The following is a 16,158-nucleotide window of genomic DNA, read 5'->3' as shown; positions in this document are numbered from 1 at the left end:
CCAAGAAAGGAGTGATAGAAATAGGACGATAGTTTACCGGGATACATGGGTCGGCAGAATGTTTTTTAAGTAGTGGGTGCACCAGAGAGTGTTTGAGAGAGGATGGAAAAACTCTGTAGGTGAAAGGTATGTTGCAGAGGCCATACAATGAGTTCCTAGGTGGTGCCAGTGTCAGCCTGTATAATGACACTAGCCTCCACTCTATCTGTGATCTCAATGACTGTAGGCCCAGTTCATACCTCACACAGGCAATTGGTTCACATTTAGGCAGATCTACTATATGTTTCCATAATTTGCCTCCCAGCCTTTCCCAATCTGTTAGCATTGACACTGGATTTGCATCCAATCCATATAACATGGAGAGAATGACCTTGCCAATATAGAACTTTATAACAGGGGTTAAAGAGAATGTACAGTACATGTTTGAGATTGTTTTCATTTGCGAGCCCAGTTGTAATATTTTCCCTTCCAAGATTGTTGTCAAATGCACCAGGGTAGAGAAAGACCGAAATTTGAAACCCAGGTATGTAACTTTGTTTGCAATTGGAATTAATTGGTCCTCTAACCGCCATGCAAATAAGTGATCAGACTTTAGAAGATGCTTGAATTTCACAATGTTTGATGTCAGGGGATTTATCTTTAATTCGTTCAACCTTGCATAGTCTTCTAGTGCTCCCAGCAAGCGTTGGAGACCTATCGGGGTATAGTCAAGTAGCACTATGTCGTCCGCATAGGCAATCCATTTCATCCTCTCCTTCCCACCCTTGGAGTTGCAAATGTGGACCCCTCCTGACACTTCGCTAGGTCAGACTAATAAAGGACGAAAAGGAAGGGTGCAATTATGCACCCCTGCCTTACCCCGTTTCGGTCTTAATTGTTTCTGTAAGCTGCCCTTTTTTATCAAGCCTAACCTGTAATTGTGAACAATTATGCAGCTCCAGTATGATCGCTAATAACAACACTGGCAGCCCCCAGCTCTTCAGCTTGCCCCACAAACGCCCTCTATTTATTGTGTAAAGGCCTGGCATAAATCAATCTATGCCCCATATAGCTTTGGCCCTCCCTTTTGAAAAGACCTGCTGCACACAGTACTCATAACCAGGCCATTCAATGAGGTTGAGAGACCCCTTTGAAAATCAATTTGATGTTTTTATAGGATTCCACTTGCCTCCTCCCACGTTTCCAGTTCTTTAAGTAGGACCCCTTTAAAGATTTTCCTATCCGCGTCTAAAAGCGGGATTGGGTGGTAATTTCTTGGATCCACCCGATCTCCCTTTTTATAGACCGGGATAATTATGGATCGCCTCCATGAATCTGTGAGATGTCTTGTCCTCGCTATCTGCTTGAATGGCACCAATAGCAATCTGGACCACAGACCAGTACCAGATTTTAATATTTGGTTGGTCAACCCATTTGGCCCTGCTGCCCTAGAGGATGAGGATTTTTCTCTACATCATGTGTGATATTCGGCTCCCATTTTATTCCCTTTGCGGATTCCAGCATTAAGTCTGACCGGTTCCCATACACCTTTATCAGATACTCATGCCAAACTTCTTCCTGTATGATACTTCTCTGGAGATTACTCTCGATTACCATAGTGTAGTCAATCAGTTACCAAAGGTTTCTTGAATTGGTCTGACCCACCACCCTTAGCATCACTTCATCATCCTGTTGCAGGCGCAAAGGTTTGATGGATTTTGACCAATTACTATACTAATTCCTTAGTATTTTCAGTTCTCTCATAAGCACATCTCCTGCCAATTGCTTCAATTTTAATGCGCACACTGCTCTTCTCAGTTTTCCTTTTCTTTCCCATGTCCTGTCATCAAATATGTGTTTATGCTGTCATATCGGTTGTTTTCCCATTACATCAGGCAGGTTTAAATCCGGCAAGAAGTTTACAAAGTTTTTGGGATTACAGATTGCTGCTAATTCATTATCACACATGGCACTTGTAATATTTTTCAGTTTAATGATAGTCAGTGCCACTTCTCCCAAATTTCACATCTCCGTTTCTCCCATTATTTATGTTTAATTCCTCCCAGTAGTATTCATCACAATTTTCAATTTGATGGGAAAAGGTCCCATCCAACATTTCATGATCACTCGCTCACCCATCTTTCACACAGAAATGACTACATTTCTCAAACAGCTCTTTGTACAGAAAGGGGTAATAAACGGTAGAACGCAACACAGCCCTTTTCCATGTTGTTGCTGGCGGAATATCCTCCTCAATATTCCTGTCAGCCATCAATAAGTTTCACTCCTTAAGAAAACAATACCAGCTCTTTCCATTTACCCATGGTTCTTTAAAGTACTCCCCCCCCCCCCCCGGAACACTAGTTTGTATACATTGAAAATGCAAGTCTCCCGTTAAGAATATACTAGCAGAGAAATATTGAACCTCAATTCTCAAGAGCAGGTCTGTTACCGACTGCTTGAAGTCTAGAAGTGAGGAACGGGAATGGTTCCAGTAAAGGTTGATAGCTATCAGTACTTGGCTGGATTTGTCAATCCTCATTCCTGTTTTTACAGCCAGAATTCTTGGTGTTTCATTACGAGTTCGGAATTCCTGAAAACTGAGTTTCTACATGCAATCAAGAGGTCCCCAGTTGGCCGCCCCTCACCCTTACCAGTGGCCAACTGCTCAAATATTGAAAACTCCTCCACCTTAAAACCTGATTTTAACCATGTCTTGCTGAATACAATTACATCGAACTGATTAAATACATATTCCTTGGTCACCGTGTTTTTTTGTTTTTTAAAGAACTGGAGCCCTTGGTGTTCGAACCTATCCATCTAAATTCAAGTTTAACTAAAGTGACTTTTCAGGCAAACCCAATTTCTGAAAGATCTGTGCTAGGATGTCTGGCATTAGGCCCCACACCGCGGCTTTGGCGCCAGTTTGTTTGACCTCATTTTCACACCACTGTTACTTTCTTGCCCCTCCAAAACTTCCATTTCAAAAGGTTTTTTTCTTATGCCCATTGTTCTGTTTTCATACAACAATTCTGAGGATACCACATAGCCCTTCCCTAACAAGTCTTCACTCGCTGCTAGAATGGCACTTACTCTCAACCTTGATTTTTTTGCCTATTTCTGCTGTGCATTTAGCGTGGGGAAACCGGACATATTCAGAACAAATCTGAGACCCCTTTAAAAATCGATATTATCATACTGCGATTAAGGGCCTTGACTACCACTTCCTTGTCTCATCCACACCTTTGATAAGGCAAATGACGAAGAACCCTTTGATCTCTTTTCTTGATGGTTACTTTCCTGTCTTTTCTGTTGGCCTGAACGTTTACAGGGCTTTGTTCCTCGTTTCAAAGATGTCCACAGACATGGACAAGAATATTATTCCTTACCCCTGTCTTCCTCTATTTGGGTATGGTTAAGTTTTCATTTTGTATTCTGCCATTCCTGACTGAATTTTTCATTCACCTTATCATCTCTGTTTTGGCCCAATGGCTAGTTTTCACAGGCTTCCACTTGTGTTTCACACTGCTTTTCGAAGATCAAGTTGTTATCTTTCAAAGCCTTGCGATTCGCTTCCCCACGGAAGAATATGGGCACCAAACTTGTTGGTCCTTTTTGCTGGTCATGACCAGTAGCCAATTCAGGGGGCAATTGGGCTATGGGCCGTGGCTGCAGCCCATGGCCATTTGCCACTTTGAAAGTATAGGGGCGCTCTGAACAAGGACCCTGGCCATGGAGGCCACTGACTGTTGGCCAAACCAGTGGTCACTTCCCGGGACAAGTGGGCCCATGGCAGTAACAGTTGTGCCTGCTGGAAAACAAAGAATGTGGGTGCTTTGTTCTTTTATGCTGCAGCTCTAATATTTCTTTCTTTCAGAACATTTCTCTGTGAATACATAGGTGAACCTAACCATCACTGCCCCATTTAACCAAGGTTTTGTCATTGTCATTGAATCTTTATATATATATATATATATTCAATGAAAAAACTTTGTTAAAGGGACATTATGGTTAAGTTGCCCTAATAAAAACCTATGAAATTCAATGAAAAATCTTTGTTAAAGGGGCGTTATGGTTACAAGTAAAACCGAAAACCCCCAGAAATTCACCAGTTATGGTAAGCTAAGCAACATAACTCGCGCCACCACCGTGCACTGCTAAGACTAACACACAGGACATCAAAGATGACATCATAAATGTCATTGATGACATCACTGATGACATCACATATCTGGGCCACTTGTTTTTGTTCACTGACATATATAGGCCAGGTGGTTTTGTTCACTAACAGTCAGAATATTAAAATTGAAAAAGGTGCTATATATCTAGACGTTAACATTGTGATATGTTCTTTAAGTACTTTCCTTAAGGTTTGGTCTCAGCTCATGGTGCACATACATGGGGAAATGAGCAGGCCTCAAACACACAATTCATTTGTATACATGAAGATACACTTTAATGTCATTAATATTTTCTGATGATGCTGTTTCTTTCTTCCTTACTTTAGTTTCCCTGTATGTGCCTCTCATGTATATGCATTGTGGTTCTTCATATGTATTGTTTGTACCAGCACAAGTGTTGTAGGTCTTGAATTGATAGCTAGTTATTACATGTTTAACATTACTCAAAACTCTGATAAGAGAGCATTCATTATTGTACTATCCAAAATTACAAGATTATAAATAGTGTACTTCTATGGTGCATGCTGCAGTCATATCCAATGTTTATATATAATAAGGTTTAGGTATTAACAACAACACTCCAATACAATGATTTTAGATGAGTACAATCTTTAATAGATTAATTAGTTCATGATAGGTCTCCTGATCACCCCTGACATCTTGTTACCAACAATATAAACACAACTCCTTGTAGGGACTTTTCATCAAAATGTATTTCACATGTGATGTGATCAGTGATGTCATCAATGACATTTGTGATGTCATGTTTGATGTCCTGTGTGTTAGTCTTAGCAGTGCACTGTGGTGGTGTGAGTTATGGTTGCTTATCTTACCATAACTGGCGAATTTCTGGGGGTTTTCGGTTTTACTTGTAACCATAACGTCCCTTTAACAAAGGTTTTTCATTGAATTTCATAGGTTTCTGCTAGTGCAACTTAACCATAACGTCCCTTTAACAACATTTTTTGTTAGTGATATGTATATATATATATATATATATATATATATATATATATATATATGGCCTGCGGTTAGGTTGTTGAGGTACTTAAAGACAATTTGATGTGTTTTTATTAGTGCAACTTAACCAAAACATCCCTTTTACAAAGTTTCTCAGTGAATTTCATAGGTGCACCCTTAATTTCCTACCCCTTACTAATATCATACTTGCACCCATATAGCAACATTTTTGTCCAATTTGCAAAGTTTCACCTTAAAACCCTGCTATTCCTCACTTTCTAGCATCATTGTTAACACTTTTATACACTTTTTGCAACTTATTCTGTGTTTGTTGACATCCGCGAACGTTTGATGTCATCGCAGACATTTTTAAGGCAGTATCACAATCGCGCGCGGCATGTTGATGTGTTCGCACTTCGTGAACGGTCCGTTCTTCGTGGACAGTTCGGAACTACATTTTCTGCTGATCCAGGAACTTTCGAGATCAAAATGTACCCTTGCACAGCTCCCACACCTATTCTTACTCATTATCCATTAACAATCTAGCAGAGAGCACATACTTGGAAGAATATTAGCAAAATTGCTATTCATCTTAAAAATGGTATCAGCTATTGCCATCCCTCCTCCCCAAGAGCCACCACCACCACCACCAGCTGGAGGACCTACACTACAGAAAACGTGCAGTACTACCAAAGACAATGAAGAGGACCAAAAAGATGAGGTGCAGGAAGTGCCTACCTCTAGCACCCAGTGAGAATCATGGGTGTGGCAGTTATTTACTACTGTTGGGAATGCACCAAAGGCTAAAGTTACCAAAGTAAAATGCAACGTTGTACTCAGTGGCGAATTACCTGGACAGTACTCCTAAGGGACCACCTCCATTCGCTGCTACACCAAATCCAACCACTGCAATGCTCTCAGAAAGCTTCTTACTTTCTTAGCAAGTACTAGTCTATCTTCTTCCAACTCATCTTCCTTAACCAATACTGTAACCACACAGCCTACATCTGTGGGACACAAAATCCCAACAGCTACCTTGCAAGCAATAAAAGAGGCTTTTGATCCATATCTTTCAATTTGTGAACAGAGGATAGTACAGGGGCAACATGCTGGTCTTGGAAGAAAGACCACGCAGAGCAATGGAGGTTTGAATCCCAGATTCGCACTTAGAAACCGAACTCAGGTATTATAAAAAAACAATCTAACAGTACTCTGTATATACTGCAACACATCACTCTGCAAGGGGGAGTAATTGCAAAGCTGTAATCAAGGAGCATGAGAAATACTGCCCCCTACCTTAGATGTAAAACATGCACAACATCTTCCACCTGCCTGTGCATATTAGTAGTTGGTGCCTCTTCCCTCATTTCCCTCCCCACCTTACCTTACTTTCTGACCTCTCCTGCAAAAAAAAGGTTCCTTTAGGAACAACCTTTCACAGTTAAAAAATAGAACTAAAAAAAAATTCTTATAGTCTCATCTACTTTATATTTCTCAATAAAGTAGATAGACTCAATAAGATTCTCCAACATTTTCATTAGCATTTTGTTTTAAGCTAATGGGAATAATGTGGCATTCATCCCCCATTCCAGGGGCTGGAGCAGGGGATAACGGCCCGGCAGCCCAAGTTATCGGCCCATGTGAAGCGAGGGCGAATTACAAGGGCTCCGGGCTGTTATGTTTATGTTTATTGAATTTATATAGTGCTTTACGCCAAAGTTATCCGCCGCTCCAGCCCCTGCAATGGGGGATGAAGGCCATTAGCACCCCAGGTTGCCAAAACGGTATCCAGGGATGCTAAAAAAAAAGGATTTTCCTTCCTACAGCAGGACACGTACTGTGTCCCGCAATAGGAAGGAAAATCCTTTTTCAAGATGGCCGCCATGGAAAGGGAAGGCGGAGCTCCTCTTCCCTTTCCATGGCGGCCTGCAAGAGGTGATGAGAAGGAGCGAATGCAGCCGCGGCACCCACTGCCGAAATAAGGTAAGTAGGGGAATTGGGGGGTGAAAATGGGATGGAGGGTGGGGGAAGATGGCGGTGGGGACAGCCGGCCTTCAGGCGGCATGGCACACAGGCATGTACCAGCAGTTCAAGCCTGTGTCCCTAGCGACCTGATTGGCTGGCTCCCCCGCCCGGGGTGCTAAAAATAATTGTATACCAGAGAAAAATATAAAAGGACAGAAACTATTTTCTGTCCCAAATACCTTTCCCTAGCATACAATAAGGAGCATAATCAATGAATGTTTATAACTATCCACAATCTCCACAGTCCCCTTCCCAGGCCATGGATCATTAAAAGTCTCGGATAACACATGCACACCATAGCACAGGGTAGCCCTTTTGTATTTGTATTTTGTATTAGTATTTCTTTATTTGTAGAGCGCGCCGGGACAAGAGGCAACTGGGCGCTTTGTTTTAGGTTACAGGCATCTGATACAGTTAAGGTACAAGGATATAATACATAATGCTAATAATAATTACAAAATATACAGGTAGATACGGCATGTGATACATTTTACATTCTATATTTACAGTGCACAGTTATAATACTGAATGATATAGAAAATTACAAAATATACAGTAAGGTAACTGAAGAGCATGAGGAATATGCATAAATGAATGTCCAGGATAGTACAGTCTACCCTTTTTAATTTTATATTTGTAAAAATTCCCTCAATACCTGCTTTCAAACAGCCACACATCCATCCACCAATTCCAAAAACTGTACATATAATTCTATGACCATACTAAGCTTCCACACACCAACTTCTACAAATATTTGACCTATGCATTTCCCTTACTTACACAAACCAATTGTACACTATGCTCTTGTAAATGCACATATTTGTATTTGTATTTAGTTTATTTATAAAGCGCAGCCAGGCCCTGGGGCATATGGGCGCGTAAGGTAGAGCTGGTTACAGGGGAGCAGTTAAACAGAGTTATGTTACAGTTACAGGAAGGTTACAGTTACATAAGTGTGCAATCAAAACAGTGCGGTCGGCCAGGTTCCAAAATGGTTACAGGTAGGAACTGGCATAATAAGCAAGTGCATGTGCAGAAGTTAAGCTGTCAGGAGTCCGTGTTATGGAGCCAACACTTCGTGCTATGTTTGAACCGGTTGAATGAAGGTTCTGCGCGTAGATGTGGGGGGATGGTGTTCCATAGTTTGGAAGCTTGTACTGGGAAGCTAGCTCCACCCGAGTTGAGGAGTTTAAATCTTGGTATGGTCAAGGTGTTAGTTTGGGCTGCTCTAAGAGGTCTCAAGGCGGAGTGTGGTGTGAAGTGGTTAGTGAGGTATGCTGGAGCAAGGTTAGCCCTGACTTTGTGTGTGAGGGCAAGCGTTTTCAGTGATATTCTGTGCTTGACAGGGAGCCAGCGTAGGTTACGTCTGGTCTCAGATATGTGTGCTTTTTTGGGGATGTTCAGGGCAGCTCTGATTGCATTGTTTTGGACTACTTGTAGTTTATTCATATTTTTATGGCTGGTGCCCAAGTAAAGGGCGTTGCAGTAGTCTATTTTGGAGAGGACTAGAGCTCTCGCTAGAGTGATACAGTTAGGTGCGGAGATGAATGGTCTGCATGCAGTGATAAGCTTGCAGGTGTAGGCAGCTGATGACGCTACTGCGTTAGTTTGTTTAGAGAGGGATAAGGTAGCATCGATGTAAATACCAAGAGTTTTAGTGTTATTAGAGACTGAGATGAGATTGCCATCTATGGTAAATGCTTTGAATGAAGGATTGAGGTTTTTAAGTTTGGCATGAGTGCCCAAGATAATCAGCTCGGTTTTATCGTCATTAAGACACAAGCCATGGTGTGCCATCCATGCTTGTATAACGGCACATATGTATTGTGCAGTGAGAGAAGTGCATAAATAGAAGGGTCAATATGAATGGGCAAGTGCTCATGAGAACCATAGCAGGGAAATTCCAAGGTATGCCAAGGTGGGACGCCACTGGAGCAGAGGAGTCCTGAGGGTGGGATGCATCTTAACCGTAACATCGCTTTAACAATTTATTTTACCATTTATTGGTTTTTATAACTCAAAATGTTTCATGGAGTTACATCACTGTATATAACTTATTAACGATTCCTCTTTTCATATATATGAAAGAACTACAAACCTCCTTTAAGAAACATATTTTTTGCAACACATACTTATGTCTGTCATTATCAGCAGCGCATGATGGGGATCGAAATCATCATTCACTGGCCTACAGCATAATGCTCCACCTTGACCCCAGCCAAAGCAAACCACCCATGTTATTCACTGCACCTACCCTGCATTCTAGCTCAGTGTCCACTATACCCTAATAATGTAATCAATGGTCAGTGCTCATGACTTACAGCCATGGCCAGTCTCCAAATCCATGGGCCATAGGCTTCGGCCATGCCGCATTCCCCAATAAGCAAATCAGAGTACACATTTGCATTTGCAGAGGGCCAGGCGCACTACCCACACACCAAATGTATATCACTAACCTTCCTACTTGCATTCTTACTCTTTTGAAAAATAAAACACAAGACATATTTCCAAAAACATGCTTTCAGGTCATTGCTAATACTCTTCATGCAGGTTTGTTATAATCTAGTCCAGCACTTCAGGCTGTAATCGCAAACAGAATATTTTTTCCCATTCAAACCTACAGCTTTGGCTATGCCACATGCCCCAATAACCGAATTACAGTACACATTTCTCCTTGCTAATGGCCAGGCCCTTTGCCCAGACATCAATGTTATATCACTGTGTTGTGTACTTACATTTTACACCATTGAAAAAAATAAAACACAGGACATATTTGCAAAACCATGCTTTCAATTCTTGCCGACCATCCTCATGCATATTGCTGCAATCCCATCTAGCACTTCAACCTGTAGCCACGAGCACATTTGATTTTTTTCCCATTCAAATCTATCCCAATTTCGAAAAACTTTGCCACATAGCCGGTCCCTGGTGGCCATGCCCACTTTAACCCCATTGCTAGTCTCTCATGGTCATGGCCAGTAGTCAGATTGTCCAGGTCACCACTGCCCATGGCCACAGGCTATATACCTCAGTCACCAAAGGTAAATCACAATTAATTGTCCTTACATTATGACACTTTTCAAAAAATAAAACACTGACACATTTGCAAAACGATGTTTTCAGGTCCTTGCCAATGCTCCTTACACGAGTTTGCTCCAAATCTGCCTATGTTTTCAAAAGTGTCAACATTCACATACATACAATAGTCATATAACTTGGCCCCCACTTGACAAAATCCATTCAGACTTTGCACAAACATTTAAAGTTGGGTCTATAATCGTTCTGAAAACCTTTGCCCACATTCGTAAAATGGCAACAAAGTTATAAGCCATCTAAAAATGTTGATACCCCCTTCTAATTTTGCCCCTCTTGACAAAATCCCACCAAACTTTGCAAAAGCATGCATATCTAGGTCTACACTCTTTTTGCAAACTGATCACCACATTTATAAGCCTTTAAAATATTTTGAGTCAGGTCTAGAATGAAATCCCAAAATTACATGCAGTTTCATTGAGTGGCGCCAAAGTTATAAGCCATCCAAAAACTGATTTTCACCAACCCTGTAATGTACAAGTAAGCATAGATGGCCCCAAACATCTCTGATGTTCGCGAACATCACAGGAATGCCCCAGACTGTTTGCGGACATCTAAGACGAAACACACATGATTTTTTGGCTTTTTATGGCCATATCCCATCCCATCCAATCACCCATCACCTCCCCAGAGGTTGTTTAATTAGTTTGACAAGTGCATTGTTGTGTTTTTTAATATGATTTTACCGCGATGATAATGGTCAACGGGCGGTGTCCACGAATCAAGCATGGCGGGCATTTCCAAAAAATTTGACGCTCCTCACACTTTTCACCATTCAGCCGGCGTGTCCGATGTCCTCGGACATTACGTTGCCCCCCTGGACCAATCGGAGGCCCGTCCGCAGACCGAACAGAGAAGTGAGTCTGTGGACCGATCCCAGATATCACTCATTTTGTTTACCTACATTTTGGTCATTTAAAAAAAAAACACTGGACGGATTTACTCCAAATGTATAAAAGCACGCTTTTGGGACCAGCCCGCCACTCCTGCCACAAATTTGGTGAAAATGTGTCCAACGGTTTGGGCTGTAGGCTTGAGCAAACCTTTTTTTCCATTGCGTCTATGGGAAAAACCACACATTTTGGGACCCCCCTACAACTTGCCCCCCCGCACGAAACCTCACCAACCCTCGCTAAATCAATCTAACAGAGCCATATACCTTTTTTGCAAAGTTTCACAAGGATTCATCCAGGTGGAGCAAAGTTATAAGCCACCCAAAAGGTGCTCTTCCTGTGGGTTGAGCAACTTAACCATAACTACAGTGCCGCTACCGCAGGCCCTGTAATATATGTATGTATACATGCACATGTATATATATATTTACATATAAATATATAATGTAGAATAGATTTGCAAATGGAGATCTAGTTTGATAAATTGAATATATATAATGTTAAAACGTATTAATTATTCTTGCTTACATTGGACATGGGATTATCCCCTGAACTCCTTTATGCCGTTTTCCCCTGCCATCTAAAGCCTTCTCACGTGCCTCTGTGTGTTTGTTTTGTTTGTTTGTTTATTTATTTATAATGTGCACCAGACCCGAAGGTATTAGGGCGCAGATCCAGAAAGCAAAAGAGGATTGTTCAGCGTAGGTTACATTGCTGTGCGTTACAATACAATACATAAACAGTGCTGGCAGATATTATACAAGTAGGCAAGTGGTGGCTAGAGACAACAGACAACAATTATATACAGTAGTAGTGGTAAGAGGTCAGATGTCATGTTCCTTAATCCATAGGATAAGGTTAGATCTAAAACGTGGGTAAGACACGTCTTCCCTTAGAGAGGGTGGGAGTGAATTCCAATTTTGGGCAGCTTTGACTGGGAAGCTATTACCACCTGTCTTCGTACGTTTGAATCTGGGCACTCGAAGTAGGTTGGCAGTCGCTGTTCTGGAGGGGCGGTTGGTGGATTGTCTTAGGAATCTAGTGGTAAGGTACTGTGGGGCGGCCATGTGTAGGCATTTATGAGTCAGTGAGGCTGATTTGAGGAAGATTTTATCTTTAGTGGAGAGCCAATTGTTGGATCTTCTGATGTCGGATATGTGGGCTTTCTTAAGGATGTTGAGAGCTGCTCTCAGAGCATTATTTTGTAGGATCTGAATCTTGTTAGTAATGTATTTGTTACACCCTACGTATAGGGCATTACAATAGTCCAATTTGGCCAATACCAGGGCTCTTGCTAGCGTGATACAATTGTTGGGTGTAAGGAAGGGTCTAGCTGCTCTGGTTAGCTTACAGGTGTAAGCGGTTGCCGATGCTATGGAGTTTACTTGTTTTTTGAAGTTGAGAGTAGAATCTAAGTAGAAACCAAGAGTTTTAACTTCCTTGGCTACTGTAATGTCATTGTTATCTATGATGAAGTTAGAATAGAGGTGACCCAATTTATTGAGATTTGCCGAGGTACCAACTATAAGGAGTTTTGTGTCTAAGGATAGAAAGGAAATGCCACCATCAGCGTTTTTACTGGTGGCATGAACACTTTGGCAGAGCGACCTAATAAAGTTTGAAACATTTGTATCGAGGCTTGTGTTTAATTAAAGTTTTGGGAAGCAGCTTTGTTGACTATGTTGTCTAGGGTTAGGGTTGTGTAGAGATAATGTGTGGTGTGTTGCCTATTGGGCAAGCTGATGGCTTTTATTATGATGATCTTGGTGTGGGTGGGTAGATTTTCAGTCAGTGACGTCAGGTGTTCTTGCTCCTCTAGGTGAATACGATCGTCGCTGGCTGGAAAACACAGAGCAACAAATCGCAGTCAACCAGGTCATCAGCAACAAAGTCTACAGGAAAGCGGACTCCGATAACGACATTGCCCTTCTCCATCTGGTTAAACCTGCTGTTTTCAACAAATTTGTGCTTCCCATCTGCCTGCCCAGCAAGGAGTTGGCAGAGAAGGAGCTGATGGTAGATGGCAGAAAAATGGTGGTGACTGGCTGGGGGAACCAAGATGAGATAGCCCAAAACCGCTCATCTGTGCTGAGCTACATTGAGATCCCAGTCGCCCCACGGAACGAATGCATGCACGCTATGATGAGTGCCATTTCTGAGAACATGATATGTGCTGGAAAACTGGGTGAAAAGCAGGACTCCTGCAGAGGGGACAGTGGAGGGCCAATGGTCACTAAGTTCAGGGACACATGGTTCCTGGTGGGTCTTGTGAGCTGGGGAGAGGGGTGCGGGAGGTTGGATAACTTTGGAGTCTATACCAAGGTCAGTAACTTTTTGGAATGGATATACGAGCATGTGAATGCCAAAGAGACCCCAGCCAAGCTTCAGCCGTGAGATTCGTTAGGAGCCCTGATGGCTTACCTAGAGCCTGATTTTGTTTATACAAAGATATAGAATATGTCATATCAATGCACAAGGTACATGGTGAAATCTTCCTCATTGCAAATAGTTTTCTTTTTATGCACAAAGCTACAGTACAACCTCATTTCAAACTGGTTGGACTTGCAAGATCCACCCCAGTCTCCTGCGATGATCCCAGAAATTATAAAAACAGACCAGGGAAGACCTAGCCTAGAGTACTGATTCAGTGGGGACCTATGTAAACAAATAAAACATGCATGAAGCTGTGAAATTAACCAACATATTGTGTGTGATTTATCCATAAAATGAAGATAAAAGGACAATTAGGTGATTGCAAAGCATCCAGAGGCACAGAAACCGCTCTCCTGAACACCCATGAAGACCTGCTCTTAAACTCGCCCTCTGTTCTGATCCTCCCTGATCTTTCTTCTGCCTTTGACATGGTCAATAATATCATCCGCATAAATTGCATCCATGATACCCTTGGCATCCCGGACCGGGCACTGGCATGGCTGATCTTCCTTTCATACCGACCCTCCCAAGTGCAACTGCGTCCTTTCCTATCTTCTACCTCATTCTCTATCTGTGCCGTCCCTCAGGGCTCTATCCTTTCGTACATCTATCTTCCCCCTCTGGCCCACTTGATCTCCACCCTCTCACTCCCCACTTCCAATTCTATGCTGATGACACACAGCTCTCCTTTAAGCTTCCATCCTCTACCTCCTCTCTCATACCCGACTGCCTGACTGCCATTCAGGCATGGGGCTCTGCTAAGGATCTCTGCTTTAATGCCAGTAAGACAGAGATAATTCACATTGGGAGGGCTGCTCCCTTTTTCCCCATCACTCTCTGGCCACCCTCCTTGGGTCCCCTACTCACCCTCTTGTGAGGCTAAAAACCTTGGGGTTATCTTTGACTCCTCTTGCTACTTCTCCCCACACATCACAGACCTCGCCAAGAAATCCACCTGTCAGCTTCACCTCCTCAGAGGCATTCTCCCTTTCTTTCACCTTCTCCCAGAAGCTCAATGTGTCCAGAGCCCTGGTTCTCTCTAGGCTGGACTACTGCAACAGCCTCCTCCTCAATCTGCCTCCCTTTGCCCTCTGCAACTAATCCAGAATAGGGCTGCAAGACTGATCCTTGGCCTCAAGCCTAGGGACCACATTACTCCAGCCCTAAAATCTCTCCACTATCTCAAGGTGACCGCAATGATAAAATTCAACACCCTTTGGACCTTCCACAGAGCTGTCTGGAGCCTGGTACCTCTCTCCATCCAACTTTCTCTCCCTACATACCTCCCTGCTAGAGTCCTTGGTCCTCTAGCTCCCTCTCCTGGGCAGGAGCCTACCTCTGGAATGGCCTCCCTGATCCCTCAGACTTGAGTGGGATCTTCTTATGTTCTGGAAACTTCTCAAGACTTTCCATTTCTCCTCCTCCTTCCCTCCCCTACCATGCTAATGTCCCTCTGCCGCTGAGACAGTTGCCTGGTCGCTTATGAGTCTTCAGGGGTCAGGCTCTCCCTTGACCAGTCTCCACAGCATCCCTAACCAGCACTTGCCTATGGGCACCCTTTCCCAGACAAGCCTAAATCTGGTCCACCATGTCCACTGCACTTTTCTTTCCTCTTCCACTTATCCTCTGGCACCTGCCCTCTGTTTCCCCCCTGCTGCACTTGGGCAGCCCCCTATGCCCCGGCTCCTGCACTTCCACCCTTTCTCCCCTTCCCAGCCCGTACCCCACTTCCACTCCCCGACCCCCTGCACTTCCTTGTCTCTGTATACTTGCATGGTAAGAATGTCACAAGGCCTAGTACGACCATTACTGTTGTTTTATTTTTTCTAAGTACCCCCTCCTTTTTTTGCCTTGTCGTGCACGGAAACACTTGTGTATAGGCACCATACAAATGTCCAATAAATCAAATTAATACAATAAATACATTGCTGTAACAGTGCACACTGTACCTGTGCCTCCATGGCTGTCTTGTGGACTAAAGCTGGGCCATCCTCTGCCCAGCTTTACTCACTGCTCAAACTAAATCTAACCTCCCAAATTAGAGGTTCTTGGCTTGTTGGCAGCAAAGAACCACCAGATGCCGTGGCAGTGGTTAGGGCGGATGGGCTTCTGTTTGGTGGCAAAAAAATAAAAAGGACCCAACAATAACAAACATCCTATAGAGAGGGCCCCACTTGATCAACCATGCACACTAATATAATGCAATGCAGCTACATGTCAATACCTTTTTAAATATACAATACATTACAAACACATATCCCACTAAATAATAATCCCATAAAGAATTAATATATTAAATCAATCTGGATTACCATTGACTGCAATGTTAAGAATCATGCATCCTATTAAAGTACCAACACAGCAATTAGCTAATTGATAGCTTTTTTTATTTGATACCACAAACCCGTAGTATATCAGATTGAAAGCATTACTAGTGATAAAACATTGACATAATTCATCATCCATGTTTGAATGTCTGTTATGGTGGCCACAAGCAAGTAAATACTGCTTCTGCTATGTGTTTGGCTCATATTCAATCAACACATGCTTAACAGTTTCAACCATGTGTCCGACGCATAGTCAGCAACTTCTCA

The 16,158-nt window shown here is 42.7% G+C and overlaps 1 protein-coding gene across 1 annotated transcript in view; it reads left to right on the top strand.

Moving 5' to 3' along the window:
- Window positions 1-13,827, top strand: part of LOC138491380 (vitamin K-dependent protein C-like) — a 301,102-nt gene extending 287,275 nt beyond the window's left edge. Inside the window, exon 9 of the mRNA XM_069617878.1 lies at window positions 12,951-13,827. Coding sequence (XP_069473979.1) covers window positions 12,951-13,525 — 575 coding nt within the window. The 3' untranslated portion in view covers window positions 13,526-13,827. The remainder of the gene's footprint in view (window positions 1-12,950) is intronic.
- The last annotated feature ends 2,331 nt before the right edge of the window (window positions 13,828-16,158 follow it).

Source organism: Ambystoma mexicanum, chromosome 10, assembly GCF_040938575.1.
Source record: "Ambystoma mexicanum isolate Mex_15411 chromosome 10, UKY_AmexF1_1, whole genome shotgun sequence".
NCBI classification, from domain to species: domain Eukaryota; kingdom Metazoa; phylum Chordata; class Amphibia; order Caudata; family Ambystomatidae; genus Ambystoma; species Ambystoma mexicanum.
This window is presented reverse-complemented; position numbering and strand designations above follow the sequence as displayed.